Source organism: Cariama cristata, unplaced genomic scaffold (assembly GCF_000690535.1).
Source record: "Cariama cristata isolate BGI_N322 unplaced genomic scaffold, ASM69053v1 scaffold19949, whole genome shotgun sequence".
In the NCBI taxonomy this organism is placed as follows: Eukaryota; Metazoa; Chordata; class Aves; order Cariamiformes; family Cariamidae; genus Cariama; species Cariama cristata.
The window spans coordinates 2,235-19,682 of record NW_009634257.1 but is presented as its reverse complement, the minus strand read 5'-3'; the positions used below and the strand labels follow the sequence as shown (position 1 = coordinate 19,682).

General features: G+C 39.9%; 1 protein-coding gene across 1 annotated transcript; it reads left to right on the top strand.

The window, feature by feature from the left end:
- Positions 1–881: 881 nt before the first annotated feature.
- On the top strand, positions 882–17,179 carry EFCAB14 (EF-hand calcium binding domain 14). Its single transcript, XM_009707092.1, has 10 exons — positions 882–936; positions 4,286–4,431; positions 6,398–6,496; positions 10,779–10,889; positions 11,503–11,580; positions 12,451–12,642; positions 13,329–13,406; positions 14,599–14,710; positions 15,581–15,712; positions 16,567–17,179. The coding sequence occupies exons 1-10, from the start codon at positions 882–884 to the stop codon at positions 16,740–16,742; spliced, it is 1,179 nt and encodes a 392-aa protein (XP_009705394.1). The 3' UTR covers positions 16,743–17,179.
- Positions 17,180–17,448: the final 269 nt, after the last annotated feature.

Genomic DNA, 17,448 nt, shown 5'->3' with positions numbered 1-17,448 from the left:
GCCTTCAGTGGGTCAGCTTCGCCGTTGGGGGGGGGTTGTGGGGCGCTGGGGACCACCAGGAAAGGCCTGGAGCTGCACTGAGTGTGTCTGGCCCAAAAGGTTGCCCGGTTGTGGGTAGAAGTAGATCTGAAACATCCTCTGGATTTTTTCTTCTTGGGTTTTTCTCTTTTCTGCTCACCGCAACTGAAGTCCTTAGGGCAGCGTGGGGTCAGTTGCTTGAGGTGTTGGGCACAGTTATCGGTGTGCGTTCAGCGTGGCACAGTCCTGTATCTGTGAGCTGGTGCAGTGCTGGTTTTCTCGTGAATGTGATGTGTGCTTTTGCCAATAAACAAACTTCTCGGTTAAGTAACAGTGTTATTAATGGGCCTATAAGAATAACTAAAAGTAGGTGTGTTGCAGAGAAACTTAGGCTTTCACAGTTTGGGATAATCTAGAAGTACTTGTCATAACATTATGGTAATACCCTTTCTTGAAGCCTGCTTTCCGAGCTATCAAGCAGATGTTCCTAACATAAGTTTATGTGAGCAGAGCAGGAAATTTTAGCAAGGGAAACCTGACAGCTGCTCTTAAGTGTGCTAGATGTGCCTCCTGAGGATAAACAGAACGGAGAGTAATAGCCCTGATCTCACTGCATAAACTTATTTATTCTTGGAAAAGCTCTTTGTTGGCTATTGTCAGGCAAAATACATGCTGTTCTGGGGCTGTCCCTTTGATAGAACAGCATTTAAAATAAAACTTTTTTAGGTACTGTTGAATATTCATAATCTGTTATTTTTGTTTTATCCAGGGGAGACTATCTACGATGCTGCAAGTTCTGTTACCCATTATGTGCGTTTGTCATTCTTGCTGCTTGTGTGGTAGCATGTGTTGGCTTAGTCTGGATGCAGGTGGCTCTCAAGGAGGATCTGGATGCAATAAAGGAGAAGTTCCGAACTAGTAAGTATAAATGTAACTACACTATTTCACATTTGCTTTGGGCAGTACGAAGAGCTTTAGTTGCCTGCCTGCTTATTCAAAGCTTGAAAGTACTGAGTAGGCAAACTGCCCCTGAATTGAGAAGTCCTCCGAGCCAAAAACACTTGGAGGCTGGGTGAATATAAGGCAAATGTTACATATTCTTGCCTGCTCTATATCTTCTGAGGAGCAGGCTTGTACGTTGTAGTTGCTTGTATGTACATTTTGAAAAATCCTGACTTTCGTCTTGGGAGTGCTCTGTTCTAAAGAAAGCCCCTATTTAAAAAAGATGTAGTTCTGATCAGCCCCATAAAAGCAGTCTAGGGGATTTTGATGCATCCCTTAAAAAAAATTAATGGAAAACAATGTTCTTGTCTTGAGCTCTTTTAAAAACCTCTAATACTCACTATGGCGTTACTGCAGTTTGAATGTTGCTTCAGTATTATGTTTTTTCTTTGTATCCTCTGAATGTTTATTTTGCTTGCATTGACCTTGCTCGACTTCTATGTCCTGTTGCATATAGTGTGGAGTTACATCATGTTTCATACTTTGAAGTATGGAGTTAAGGTGGAGCTTGCTTGTAGATCTCAGGTTTTCCCTGTCCATGTAAGATTTCAATACTATAACTTCTGTCGTGCTGAGATACGTAATGCATGGTGAGATTTGCATGTGACGTAGGCCGTCGGTTCTCTATACCTCACCTCTGGACACAAGATATGTTTTGATGCCTTATTTTAGTAGTGTTCAAAATTCTGTATATTGAAAAAGGCAAGGATGAGCTGAGGAGCTGTCTGAATGGAGCAGAGAAGAGTGAAGCTTAAGCATTCAGGTAGTCTGTAGCTACTTCAGGAAATCTCAGTAGTTACACTTTGCCTGAGGAGCACTGCTGTTGACTGCAGGTTTTGTCCTGTAGCTTTGGTCTTCATCTTAGAATTTTTAGGACATGAAGATGACCTTAAAAATAAGGCTGGTGAAATCAATTCAAAAATTAGGAGGCAGCTAGGGCTGGAGGTAAGCAGAGGGCTTGATTTGCTTGTGGTAAAAGAGGTATTGAGGAAATGCGTGTAGAAATTCTGTGCTGTTAGTATTTAGGGCTTCCTGTTCAGGTGTGTAACTCTGCTGTGAGGTGGGGAGGAGTTGTCTGCTGAGGTGGAACCTGCTGGCTGACTGGGAGTGAGAGAAAATGTTGCTGATAGATGTGCTTTTATATTAACTGATACTGAACTCTGAAATCAGTTAGTTGTAACTGGTGTCCAACAGTTATGGAGGATGCCTTCAGTTACAGGCACTACTTTGTGGCTGTGAGTGTACTGAACAGCTCTGCAGTAGCTGTTTCTGTGTTCTGGGTAAGCTGACTGCCACTCTTCATGGACTGGTCTGCTTTAGGTATGTACTGGCTGTAAAAGTTTTGCACAATCACAACACTTGTTGGCTTCAGTGTAGTTAAGTTTCATCATTCCTGTTCTATGTAGACCTCTTTGTTAAAGCAGTTGTTCTCTCTGAGCTTAGTGTCTGGCAGTTACGGATGTGCTTGTTTTGTCCTTAATAGCTATGATAGAAAAGCTGTCCATTTAATACTTCGTCTAGTGGTAAAATAATCTCAGATTTCCTTGCCCCTGTAATAGCATGCCTAGAAGCTGAATAGGAGCCTCATAATGAGGCACAGCATTAAAAACAACAATAAAAAAGCAGACAGCAAGAATAACCTGGTTCCAAAAGGTAACATTGTGCTTTGGTGGGGTATGTGGGTTGATGGAGAAACAAAGGCACAGGATCTGTCTATCCTACAGCAAGTTTGGAAGAAGAACCTTCCTGCTCTGAATCTTCATCCAGATTTTTTTCCCCATAAGAGCGGATTCCTGTGGTGGTATTTGTAACTGTTCTGCCATGCTTTGAACAAACCCAGTATGGTATGAGTGCTTTTTAAAATAAGGTGTCTTTGTATGTTTAGGATAGGAGGAAGTCATTGTGATGCTCCCCTTCAGTTGTTAGTAATGATGCTAAGAATGCATGTAGTACTTAACCTTCCTAGCACTGCAAAAAACTCTTAAGTGGAATCTCACTGTACACAGTGAGAATGGCAGAACAGGAAATAATTTGTCTACAAGAGCCTCTGAAGCGTCAGATTTGATGTGAACTGCTTGTGTCAAACACACAATTAGCTCTCAGTCTGTTTTGGCTAAAATATACCTTTCAAAGTCTTTCTTAATCAAAAGTGTTATTCGGATCTTGGGTGATCAATGCAGATTACTCTGTACCTAGAAGTGGCTTTTAGGACTTGCTTCAAGAAAAGTGAAGTGGGTTTTTAAAGTTGCACAGCTTTCCAGTTGTGTGTATTTGGGCATTCGCTCCATGGGCATGAAGCACTCCTGAAGGCTTCCCCTTTTGACCGGATGGGTCACCCATGGAAGCTTGTTCTGGGAGCTGCCAGCTATGTACCATGTAGGTCCCACTGCTCTTGGCAGTCTGATCTGAATGATGGCAGTTTGTTGTGGTGCATTCCAGTGCTGCGTTACAGGGTGGAGGTGCAGATTTTGGAGACCTCGGTCATCTCCATCTCAAAACCTTTGCTTATTTATTTCTCAGGCCTAGGGATTTAGGATTGCCTAATAGCGCTTGCAGCTAAACAGCTTAGTCACTGCAGACCTGGAAGAGCTGCATTTCTGAGGCTCACTTGAATTCGTTTGAGCTGCACGTTTCCCCCTTCCTGTACTATTAATTGCACTAATAACTGCCTTTATTTCCAAGGATCTTGTTTACCGGTTTGTTTACCAACAGATGTTCATGTGTAAACGTACACATTTTTTTTTCAGTTGTCTTTCTGTCACACAGAACAACTGTAATCATGATAATCTCTTTGGAATTCACTTCTTCATCATCAGCCCCTTTGCAGGCTTGAAAAGGGCACTGAGGTTCATTTCATGTGCCTCCTTTGCCCTGGTCCTGTTAGCAGTTCTTATTCACAGTCCCTATTTCGTGTTATTACTATTTTGTGTTCCTCTGTGAAAGTAATGCAAAATACCTGCACTAAGTAATGACCTGCTGAGGCTTGCCAGAATGACAGTACTGTTGCAAAGTGTTAAATTTAGTATGGTCTCTCTGGCTTCTCTCTGCAGACATTAGTGCTCTTAAAAAAAGAGCTGTCGTTCTGAACAAATGCTTCATTCTGAATTGGCAATAAACCCATATGTAGAAACTGTTAATGCCTTCTTTCACTGCTGTAGATGTTGCTGCTTGTAATTTGTTTTCTGCCTTTCAATGCTGTTTAACTGGACTTTTGTTTTTTTAAAACAAATTTAGTTATTTTTTCTTTTTTTTTCTTTCTTTTTAGTGGAATCTAATCAAAAAACATCATTCCAAGAAATTCCTAAACTGAATGAAGATTTGGTGCAGAAGCAAAAGCAACTAGAACAAATTGAGACTGGAGAACTGGGGCTAAATAAAATTTGGATAAATATCACAGAGATCAATAAACAGGTGAGAGGGATCAGTGCTTGGTTTTGAAAAATAATAAAATATTACATTCAAATTTATTTTTAAAGAAGTTAATTTCAAGTGCAGTGCTGATCTTTTATCTAAGGACTTCTGTGACCATAAGCTAAACTTTTATTTTTAAAGTTAAAATGGAGTATAAGCCTCACTTAAGCAAAAAAAGCTTGACCATCCAGTTGGACTGGAGACTGATCACAAAGAGAAGTTATGCAACTGGTGGAAAGTCTTCAGGAAGAACTTAAAAGAACCAGAGAACTGCGTAGTTCTTAATTTTCCTGCCAAATAATTGTGATGTTTATGATGAGAGATTTGACACTTCAGATTTCTGAGAATGTCTGCAAATGTTTCATTAATGTGGAAGAAAGTTACCTTGAATCAGTGCAAGTTCGTGTTGCTACAATTGAAGTGCTGTCATCTTGTCAATATAAAATCTGGTAATACACACTCGGAATCTGAGCTGGTGTAAATCTTAGCTCTGTTTACGTGGCTAGACCTAAGCGACTTATCAGAAAGCTGTTTCCTCAGCTGCCGTATTAACTCATGCTTCAAACAAAGCATCCAGCAAGGCTCTTAGTGAAATTCTTGCCTCAGAGGGTAAAAGATCAGTTGCTCACAGTTAGTGGTCTCACAGTTAGAGGTATCAAGAGGTGTGTGTGGGTAACCCTCCCTGACACTAGTGCTTTGGGTTTAATTTTTAAGAGTACTGAGGTGCCTGCTCAGATTGGGTGGTTTTGGGTTTGTATGGGTTTTTTTGGTGTGTGTTTTTTTTTTTTTTTTTTTTTTTCCAGTTGCATGCAGTGGTTAAGTGCTTAATGGACACATAAATGTATTTGAAAAATTGACTTGCTTTCTTTGGCATCTGACAGTATGCATTATCTGCAGATATTTAGGTGCTTCATTGGACTTCTAAAACGCGATCTTTTGCACCTGGACATTAAAGATACTTGCACATGGTTCTTGCAGGCCCTCAAGTTACTTCAGGGTCTGGTTACAGTCTGAGCCAACTTTTCTGGGGATCAAAATTTGTGTTTGTTTGTTTTTCCCATGAATTGTTGGGATGTGCTGCTGGGAATTATTTTAGCCAATATTCACAGCTGTGGAATGAGAGACTTTGTACGCCAGCTGATCATCATTGGCCTAACGTAAAATTAGGATCTTGCCCATTTCCTCAGCATGTGAAACAACTTTTTTTTTTTTAACCAGAAAAAAGTGGAGTGGATAAAACCCACTTTCGTGTTGTCAAATGTGAGAAGAAATTATTTTTCTTTGTTTTGACTACTGATGGCTGCAAATTGATCTTAAAGTGATAGTATTAGGAATTAATGACTAGCATGTAGTGGTTTTTAATTTATTTGACCACGTCTCAATTGGAATAAGTAATCTTGAAGACCTGTTGAATAACTTGCTGTCTGGGTCAAACAGTTGACAGAAATTGAGCTAGCCCGCTGTATCTAGATTGTCACTGTTCTACTTCTGTAGCAGAAGGTTTGGGTGATACGTGCAACTTTACTTGTCACTCAGCTAGAGGAGTTGCCTGGCTTTGCTGGGTTTTTCCAGGCAGGTTTGATTGCTAAATACATAAGTGGATGACTGTTTCATCCACATAAGGGCTTCTTGCGCAATTTTAAAAATCTATCTTGGGCAACAGTCTCTCTCTAAGAGGATGAAAGTAAAATGGGCAGAGGATACCTTATTGAAAAGAAGAGGCTTCTGTGGCTTTCATTCAGTTTTTAAAAAAAAATAAATCTTGCTTCTGTTGCAAGAAGCAGAATATTTTTAACGTAGCCTAGGCAGGACTTCTAATCTAGACAGAGGGCTGTCTTGTGTGTGTGTACATATATAATTTTGTCTTGCCTTATGTTTTAATGTTACAAATTAAGTCATTAATATTGGGGAAGGTCAGAATCAGGATTATGTTGACTAATTCTAAGTATTCTTCTTTGGTTTTTAGATATCACTATTGACTTCAACAGTAAATCATCTCAAAAACAACATAAAATCTGCATCCGATCTGATTTCTCTTCCTCTCACAGTAGAGAAACTTCAGAAGGCAAGTACTGTAAATTTGGCTATTGCTAAATGCCTTCTGTGCTGCTAAGCTGCAGCTGGACTCTTGGGGACAGCAGTGACAACAGGAGTTACCTGAATTGTATGTGAGGAATATTTGCTTCTCTTGTTTTTAAATTGGACTTCATGTATTTGGTATTGTATGGTCCTGTGATAACATATGGTAGGTAAAAAATGTGATGGCCTTGTTTGTCCCTTTCTGGAGATGCATTTGTTTGTTGTCCCTCTTTACCTTGGAGCTGATTCTTCTGGTTACTTTCCTTCAGGCTGCTAATCTTAATATCACTTAGGACACTTGGAAAAAGTCTGCCTGAAGCTTTACAACTCTGCTTGCAAATAGGTTGTTTGTTTAGGTTTTTTAATTGGAAAAGAAAATTGTTTGCTTTCTGGAAAACTTCCTCATCTTCAGCAGTATATAGTTCTACATCTGGCTCTGCATTTACAGTTTTGAGGTGGGTAGGGGTCTCACTTGGGAGCAGTGGGCTGGGAACATTAGCATGGGAGCTTTCTTGGTGTTCAGTACAGGCACAACAAACCAGGAATTGTACTGGGATGGTTTTCTGACAATCCCTTGAAAGATGGGCCGTACTGGGTGACACAAGCTTGCTTCTGTTAATCAGAGTCTTACCATGTGCCCTACCTGAGTGTTGTTTACCAAAAAGCTGTCCTGTTTATTTTGCTAAAAAGAATGGCTTGTTGAAACTTCCCTGGCTCTTCCATGGCAGTTGTGTTTATTTAGCAATAAGCATTTATATTGGGCTAACACCTAATGTCAGTCCAGTCTTTGTGGCTTTTATAGGTTTCCATTTCTCATTTCATATCCCTACAAAGTTAATGTATAATCAACAAGCTAGTCATATGCAAATCAATTAGTGTGGTTTGACTGATCAGGCTGCTAGGATTTCTTTTTCTGGGAGGAGTACAAATCTATTTCCTAAGCTTCTAATTTGCTCTTATAAGCATGATGGATTTTTATGGTGTTATATCAGAAGTAAGTCTTAAGGCAATACCTACTTTATTTATTTTTATATACATGTATAAAATACAGAATAACCTTTTTGTCATCTTGCTGCCTTCGGTACCGTCAGGACAAAGTGTTAGGGCCAACAGGTTTCAGCTTGCAGTGATCTGCTGAACAGCAAGGCTTTTTCACATTGAAATAAGTCTGTCCTTGGTCACACTTCAAGAAAATCAAAGATCTTGGGAAATTTTGAGTTCTTTCCGGTCTCTGCTGTTTAGTCTAAGTAAGGTGTTGGATGTGGCATCTGTTTCCACTGCTCTCTTGATGCCATCTTGCTTGCATTTATGTTTTGGAAGGTTAATATAGTAAAAACAGAGCTAGAATCCTTCTAGGAGGTATATTGCGAGGTATTGAGTGTAGAAGAATGATTTGGAGGTTTAAATACAATAGTTGTAATGGTTTGTAGGTGTCACGTTAATGAAAAATGATAGGTTTCAAGACTTGGACTTCTTTCTGACTTCTGTGTGCATGCTGCACTGTGTCCCGTCACGCAGGAGAACTTGATTGTGTGTAGGTGGGTAGCCTGGCTTTTGATAACTCTGGTGAAAAATCTCTTGCACAACTTGTCCATTGCATCCAGCTGTCTTTGGAATTACCTGCCTTTCTTGGAAGAAATCATCTATCAGCACTCCTGGCTAACCGAGGAGGTCTCAGTTGACTGGAGGTTAGCAAATGTGATGCCCACCTACAAGAAGGGCTGGAAGAGGAACTACAGGCCTGTCAGCCTGACCTCCGTGCCGGGGAAGGTCATGGAGCAGATCATCTTGAGTGCCATCGCATGGCATGTACAGGACAACCAGGTCATCAGGCCCAGTCAGCATGGATTTGTGAAAGGCAGGTCCTGCTTGACTGACCTGATCTCCTTCTATGACAAGGTAACCCACTTAGTGGATGAGGGAAAGGCTGCGGATGTCATCTGCCTAGACTTTAGTAAAGCCTTTGACACCATTTCCCACAGCATTCTCCTGGAGAAACTGGCTGCTCATGACTTGGACTGGTGTATGCTTTGCTGGGTAAAAAAACTAGCTGAATGGCTGGGCCCAAAGAATGATGGTGAATGGAGTTAAATCCAGTTGGCAGCCGGTCACCAGTGGTGTTCCCCAGGGCTCACTTTTGGGGCCAGTACTGTTTAACATCTTTGTCAATGATCTGGACAAGGGGATCAAGTGCACCCTCAGTAAGTTCGCAGGTGACACCAAGTTGGGTGGGAGTGTTGATCTGCTTGAGGGTAGGAAGGCTCTACAGAGAGATCTGGACAAGCTGGGTCGATGTGCTGAGGCCAATTGTATGAGATTCAACAAGGCTTAGTGCTGGGTCCTGCACTTGGGTCACAGCAACCCCATGCAACGCTACAGGCTTGGGGAAGAGTGGCTGGAAAGCTGCCCGGTGGAAAAGGACCTGGGGGTGCTGGTTAAAAGCCAGCTGAACATGAGCCAGCAGTGTGCCCAGGTGACCAAGAAGGCCAACGGCATCCTGGCCTGTATCAGGAATAGTGTGGCCAGCAGGACCAGGGCAGTGATCATCCCCCTGTACTCGGCACTGGTGAGGCCGCACCTCGAGTGCTGTGTTGTTTTGGGCCCCTCACTACAAGAAAGACCTTGAGGTGCTGGAGCATGTCCAGAGAAGGGCAACAAAGCTGGTGAAGGGTCTGGAGGGTAAGTGTGATGGGGAGCGGCTGAGAGATCTGGGGTTGTTTAGCTTGGAGAAAAGGAGGCTGAGGGGAGACTTTATTGCTCTCTGCAGCTGCCTGAAAGGAGGTTGTAGCAAGGTGAGGGTTGGTCTCTTCTCCCAAGTAATGAGCGATAGGACAAGATGAAATCACCTCAAGTTGCACCAGGGGAGGTTTAGATTAGATACTAGCAAAAAATTCTTGACGAAAAGGATTGTCAAACACTGGAACAGGCTGCCCAGGGAAATGGTTCAGTCGCCATCCCTGAAGGTATTTAGAAGACGTGTAGCTGTGGTGCTTAGTGACATGGCTTAGTGGTGGACTTGGCAGTGTTAGGTTAACAGTTGGATTCGATGGTCTTAAAGATCCTTTCCAACCTAAGTGATTCTACGAAGAGGCTGCTATTCTTAGAATAGGATTTTGGTTTTCTTAAGCCTTTTTCCATGTAGGTACTGTTCCTGAAAATGAGGAGCTGCCTGCTGGTGTTAGGAGTCCTGAAGGATTACTGAGGGAGTTCCTCTTGGGCAGTGGCTTTTGTTCAGACTGATGAAAGGTGCTAAAGGTGGCCTGAGGTCCTTCAGGGCAGCGGTTGCTTACTGAACCTGTGTTCAGACTTGCAAAATGAAGAGCTGGAGGAAAGTTTGTATGGATGTCACTTGAGTGTAATCTGGGTACCTAGAGGGTCACTTCCATGCCTTAAGAGCTTGTGAGGATAACAGGGTCATAGGAAAAAGGGATTTTTAGATGGATTCTGTTTGTTTTAATGAATGAAGAAAGTTACTAAAAACTGAATGAGAAGCATAGGGGCATGCTCTGTCCTGTTATTGTAACTTCCACTAGTGTTTGTGGCTGTCCTAGCTGATGATCTGACTCTGATAGGTGCTATGCTGTCAGCTGCTAAAACACTGGTGCGGCTTTACTGGACAGTTACTTTCTAAAGTTAGAGCTGGAGATAGGGGGAGTTCACGTAGGTGAAGGCAAGGAAAGGATGAGACGGGAGTAGTTGGAAGCAAAGGTAGCTGTCAGAGCACACTGACTGTACCTGCAGAATTCATGGGGGCTTTCCTGATGCTTCACACTATTCTTTTGTTTTAAAAAAGACAATAATTGCTTGAAAATTGAATCTGCAACCTTTGGCAGACTAGTTTTGCAGCGTATGATGTTTCTGATGGGTAGACCTGAAGAACAATTAAGGCAGGATAAATCGGTGATGTCAGCATTCTTGTACTCAATACAAATACTCCATGCAGAGAGGAGGTAAGATGTCTTCATATCAGAATTTTATGCCAGAACGTTTGTATTGTTCTGGGAGTGGGAGTAGCAAACCTGTAACTTTGGTTATCTAGCTTAAGCTCATGGTGTAGAGTGTGTCTTTGTTTATTGGCCTGGAAATGCAATGGGTATAATTTGCAGTTTTGTCTGCAAAGAAAGTTCTGAATGCTTCAAATTTACGTGCGTATTTTTGTGGCAGTCTGCCTGCAGTTTCACTAACAAAACATTGTGTTTAGCAAATTGAATCTTTGGGAGAGTGCAGTTTGAGGAAGGCTGAGATTTTTGTCATCTTCTTTATTCCAGACTGTAGCTAACATAGGTAGCACGCTTACCAGTGTTTCTCATGATGTTGAAAATATACAGACAGCTATTGAAGAATACAGGAAATCCATAGAAATACTCCAGAATGATGTGGTAAGAAAATGTTCTGATTTAACACTGCACTTTATTTATTTATTACCTGCCTAATATGAAGCAAGTTTAAGAACTGTGTGGAGTTCTGCCTTATGCCTTTGAAATACCTTTGAAGTTTTGGTAGATGCTGGTTGGTACATTAATAAACTAATCTTCTAATTCCTGTATGGTATCTTCTATATAGTATCAAGTACGTATTTCTCTGTGGCCAAATTGAGCCAAAGTTTTTCAGCTAAACTGCAATACAGCATTACTTTAATAAGAATACTTGCAGATAAAATCTAAATTAGACACATTATAAAACTTGATTTAGTCAGTGGGTGCTACGAAAGCATTGCAGATGTGGTAATGTGTTTGGTAGCAGTGAAATGTGTATTGTAATACTTCCTTAAAGGGAGGAGAGCTAATTAGGAGGGTTTAATTAAAATAAATTTGGACCTTCTGTGTTTGGAAGAGAAAACTCTGTATTAGCTTAGTTAAAATACTGCATGCAGAACAGAAATGAATGACTATAATTGTAGCAAAACATTCTTAGCTACAATCTGCCAGTTATTGAAGTTTAGTATTTTTTTTACAGGCATTTGGTAACATAATTTTCTGCTTTCTTTAGAAGGAATTAAAACAGATACCTTTACTTCCCTCCACTGTTGTGCCAAGGACTGAGAGAAATCAGACAGAAAATTGCAAAAAGGTATTTTTCTCCCTTGCATAAGGAATATTGGTACAAGTGTCACCCATATGTAACTTTTTTGTGTTTTGCTGTACTGTAATGTACAAAAATACATTTTTATCAAGACAATACAGATAGCATCCTTCAAAACAAAATATAAGATAATTTTGCTCTAGTGTTTTGCTGTAGTTCGTTCCTGTGTATGTGCAAACAGGAAAGTACTCTAGTCTGAGAGTATTTTTTTGTGTTCTATCTGAGTCAGGAGTAAAAAGAGCGAAACTAATATCCAGCAAGTTATAGGTGTGCTTTACTCATGTAAATGGAAAGGAGTTAAAACCTTTTTATGGAGTGGATTTTATGGCAGGTAGTTGCCAATCTGATCAAATTTGGGAGTGGCATGTATTGAGTCACCCTGACTGTAAAGAGGTGTGGAAAGCAGAGATTCAGCAACCAAAAAAAAAAAAAAGGGATAATGTGTGGGTGTTTCGCTGAATGGGTTGGAATGGAATGACTGCATTTATTTACATTTAATACAGTCTATCTTCCTCAAAAATGAGTCTTGTGTCTAAATATGCATAGTACATGCTTTCTTGAGAAAAATAGTTGGTGTGGTTACTAAGCTTGCCCTGGAAAATTGGATGAATAGACTTTCTGTGTTTGCTGGCTGAAGTAATGACATTAGCAAAGAGGTTAGCCCTGAGGAAGAATCGCAGATTCAAACTTTGAAAGCTGGAATAACTTTCTGGAAGCTTCCAGTTGGATGTTTTCAGTGGTGTCGGTAGAGAGCCAGTCTGAAGTCTGCCTGGTAAAATTGGGTCAGTCACCATCTTGTTAATAGCAGTAGTGCTGCAGAGATTCAGTAAACTGACATGTGCTGGTTTTATATTTCAGGAAAGCCAGTCACTGCATGCAGCTTTGGAAGAGCTAAATAATACTGTAGTGGCATACCAAAAGTTGAATGACATCAAGCTTCTAAATGTGGATTCAGCCATTGGTAACCTTAGCCAGAGGGTTATGTTTTTAGAAAACTCTCCCCTTGCTGTGAATAATCTGGACAAAAGAGAGAACTTGTCTACCAGTGTGGTAAGTATTTGATGACTGAGGGTGTCTACTCAGGCTGGTAGTTTTAATACTTTCTGTACACTACAGATACAGGTTTTCAAACCTAACTAAAGAAGACGTCAGAATGAAAGTTGAGACACTTAGGATTTCATTTTAGAAGGCTGGAATTTGTTCCATATTTCTGAACAGATAACCAACACTAAGAGTATCTCTGAAACAGTCATTTCTTCCCTGCAGAATCTACAAAAAAAAATGTTCAAAACACTGTGACATTTAAGACTTGGGTAACTGCTTAATAGGATGTGATTCACAAACCTCTTTAGCTATGTTTTAGGAAGACACTCTGGGATGGGTCTGTTAAAACCGTTGAGGAGCATGGTGGGCCTCTGGATTGTTCAGTGGTGCTTAAATGCCCCAAAAAATAAAATTAAAAAAATTAATACTAAATATGTTCATAAATCTTTCCAGAGCTTTGTATATGCCATAGTGGGGCCAGTCTGTGAGAACGTGTTCTGTATGTTTAGCAATAAGGAGCATGTTGACGTTACTGTAGTAAATTACATAATCCACTGTCTTTGTGTTTATTCTAGCATTATTTGTCCTGTTTTTAATTCCTGCTTCATGCCTGCCAAATTTGAAGGAAAGAAACTATTGTAGAAGATAAAAAGCACATGAATAAACTCTGCTCTCCTCCATTTTTCCTGTAGGTGAATGATGCAACTACCTCTCTAAAAGTGGAAAATGATCAACTAGATAATGAAACTCATTCAAATAAAGAACTGAAGGTAAAGTAAGGAAAGACAAATTGCACTGGATTAGTAGAGCATGTCATTGTCTCTATAATCATGTTTTAAATGAGACTTAATTGAGAAAAGATCTGCCAGCAGGCTAATCTGATCAAGTTTCTCTTAAGCTGTCCTACTCTGGACTTCTTTTATCCACCCCATTTTGGGGAGAGGAAGTCGATTAGGATGGAAGAAAAGTTATAATAGTGTAAAGCTTTGCCATTCTGACTACATATGGGATAACATAGTAGAGCTGCTGTAATGTCCTTCTGTGCAGCTGAAGGAATCTTGAGAGGTTCAGACCATGGTCCAGTGGAACAGGGGACTCCGGCAGCCAGCTCATTTGAGTACCCATTGCCATGCTCTCGGCAAAGCTAGCCCAACTATTGTGGGTTCATGCTGTAAATGGGGTTACGGCATTTATCCAGGTTTAAAAACTTTCTTGGGTTGACTTAGAGAGACTTTGCACTAGTGGAGTCTGGGAATTGATGAAAGCCACCTCTCAGTAGTGATCTGATGACTTCCTGTGAGCAAGTTTAACAGACTGAGTGCCAGACTGTGGGCTGGAGCTAAGAGGTGGTGCTGCTAAGGTTAGTTTCTGTCTTCTGGAAAGAAGGCAGGTGAGTGAACTGGCTATGCTGTCAGTTCTAGGCTTGGATTGATGTGAACTCAACCTGTCATCTGGAACCTACTCATGTAAAGAGCAAAGGTGCTCCAGATTAAAAAATGTGATGGTTTTACTTCGACAGAGATATAGTGACTCCTGCCCTAAGGAGGCAAACATTTGAAACAATTATAGAATTCAATTAATGTATAAATGTTTACTCCAAGTATGTTTGACTGTTTTATATAACACTTTTTCAGAGTCTTGCTCATTTATATAAGAAATATGGAGATTAAATGTCAGATTCTTTTGAAATTGGTGTCTGCGAAATAGCTGCCTACTTTTCAGGTTGAGGTCCTGATTCTGTTGTTTTCTTACAGACTATGTGAATTTATTACTTACATATTTCCATAGATTTTTTGGTTTTTGTTTTTTGTTTTTAAATCTTTTTTTTACTTTAAACTTGATCAGTCTGGAGGCCTCGAAGTCACTCAAAAGTACCGACATATTTTAAATTACTTCTTTTCCTGATTTTTCTCTATCTACTGAAGAGGTGCTTCTTAAGAAATATTTTTTCTACATATGCAGGAAACAGGAACTAGAGATTCTCAGGTATCAAAACTAAAAGAGAAGCTTCAGCTGATCAGTGCTCTCACAGGCAAGCCAGAAAATGACAGACCCATGGAGACATCAAAGAATGGTAAGAATGTTGTATCACAGTAATCCATAAACCTGAAGGTTCCCTGTGTAATTCAAAGAATAACTTGTGAAGGTGGATAATTTGGAGTGTTCCTTAAGATTTTGGTGAAGATTATTTCAGTTAAAGCAGTAGGAAACCGATGGCCTTAACCTAGAAAGCTATATATGACTACAAAAGTTTGAAGGTGACTTTCCTTGTGTATAGCAGGATTCGCATGTGTCAGTAGCTTGTATTTGAAGGCATACGGTGATTAACCTGTAGAAATGTATACCCGGTAACATCTATTTTTGGTTTTTTTAAAGTTTAAGGGTAACACAGAGGAAGGATCTGCGTCTCTGCTGACTTAGCTTAGTTCTGCACTTCTGCTGTATATATTCAGATAGTGCTGAAGATAAGATTTGCAATACTTCATTATACTAGAACTGTGCTTGTTGTTAATTTGTTAAGCAGCAACTTGGAAGTTTAGACCTTGCTGTTGGGGAAGATAGATACCTGCAGTGACATGGTGAAGACAACCCAGGTGGGCAGGTGTAATTTGCTTAATAAAGCTTGTTCAGGACTTTCAGACTGGGAAATAGAAAGCACTTCCAAGTCATTCTGTATGGGGTTTACAAACACACATCTCCTAGTACAGCAAGAAAGCAAGCTGTATAACTGTCCAAAAAAAAGTTTCCTTCCTTCTGTTCTTCCAGTTATTGGTAAAAGGGGACAATGCTGCTGTATTCTGAAAGGATTTTGCATCATTCTTACCCCATAGAGCATCTGTGATGAGAAAAAAAATTTAATTAGTTTTATTGGATTTTTTTGTTTGTTTCTACTAACTGTAAATCTGTAGAATTAGTAGGACTAATAGAAATTGTTTTGTAACAGTTGAAAGTAGTCTGAGTGCTACAGCAAAGCCCACAGACCTTTCACGGCTGGCTTCAAGGTCAGCTGATGACAACACAGAGAGTAACGGACAGCTGAGACATCTGTCCTTACCCGGAATTTCCAGCATGGAAGGTATGTCCTTTCTAGGCTGACCTTTTCTTTTTCTGAATATTTAATGTAAATATTTAGGAGATGATAACTATTACTGGAGTTATGGTAGTGTGTCTGGGCATTCTGGGAGAAGTAAGGTCAATTTTAAAACTTGAGAACTATGGACTTCTTAATTTTTATTTTTTAAACCTAAAAGGAAAGAATAGCAGGTAAAATAAAAGAAACGTGGATTTAAACAGGAGTGTGCATTATAAGCGAGTTATAATTGTTTTGAGTGCCAAAGTATTATACCAAGTGCCCCAGAGATGGGGAGAGAAGTAAAGGGCAGAATTAGGGTGCTGAAGGAAAATGAAGTAGGTGTGAGTGTGTATGTTTTGAGGGTTTTGTTTTTCTTTTTTTTTTTTTCTTTTAAGAGAACACTGCCTGTTCAGATGAATGGTTTCTGGATCTTGCTGTTCAGTCTCTTCAGCTACTGAAAGGGCTGTGCTTTGCATCAGGAAATGAATAGACACTTTTCCCTTTATATCATCTGGGCTGTTGGTATAGCAACAGTCATTCAGAGCTTGCTTTTGTGGAGGATAACTGCATCTGTACGCAGTTAGTGGTTGTAGAATGAGCTGTTAGTCATGGCCAGAAATAGGGATTACTTTTTTCAGATTTAACGTAATTTAATCCAGAAATGTTTGGGTTTGTTTTTTTTTCTCCTAAACTGTTACGGACAGCTTGCGACAACGTAGAAGGCAAACTATGTACTTGGGGATGCTTTATTTAATGACTAGGTAGTAAGACATGGTGCAGTAAAACTGGAACAGCAGCTTGTAGGATATTCCTGTGTACTTAAAGGAGCTACTTTTCAGTCCTTGTTCTCTTTGCAGATCTTCAGAATTTGTTTGAAAAAGCAACTGAGGATGCTGATGGAAAACTATCGTATGAAGATCTTCAAAAGCTGCTTGGCTCTACAGCCCAAGAGTCACAGAGCTTTAAGAAATTTGACACAGATGGAGATGAGAAATACTCATTGCAAGAACTGAGATTAGCATTAGGTGTATAGGATATACATTTAGAAATGTGATACTGATGGATGCTACTGTAGCTAAAGAAAACTATAGGACATGAAAAGCTATGTCTGCACTTTCCCAGTATTTTACTGATCTTTGGAGCTAAATTACTGTACACCTTGCCACCCCTTTTTTGTTTGCGTTTATTGAAAAGAAATTTTCAAATTTATATGTTGATAGGATATAATATTGGGACTGTGTTAAAATGCAGAAAATTCCCAAACTTGGAAACGTTTTCCTCTCATTCTTTCCTTTTCAAGGGAATTCTTGTTTTTAATTTAAAATGTGTACATACTAAAAATAAAACTATGGTTTTGTATTTCACTGAAATTTGCCTTAAATTAGAGAGCTGCACTTTATGTAGAGCAGAAGGAAATCCATCTTGTAAAGATGGGCTTCTTCTGCTTGTAAATATTTGAGATAGAGTAAATTATGCATATTTAAGGAGAAGTTTGTGTCAGGGGCTGTGTTGGTAGTAAGCTGTTTATAATGAGAGACTGAGCCTAAAAGGGGTGGTTAAGAGCTTCAGCTAAATCTGTAATTTTAACTAAGTATATCTATGAATGAGTTTGGACTCAGTTAGAGGAGAGCAAGAGTGGTAAATCATGCCCATCTATAGCAGGATTTATTTTTAGAGGGAAGAGTTAAAAGTGTTCTTATATGATGAGCCTACAGAAGCAATTGCCTACCAAGTGCTTG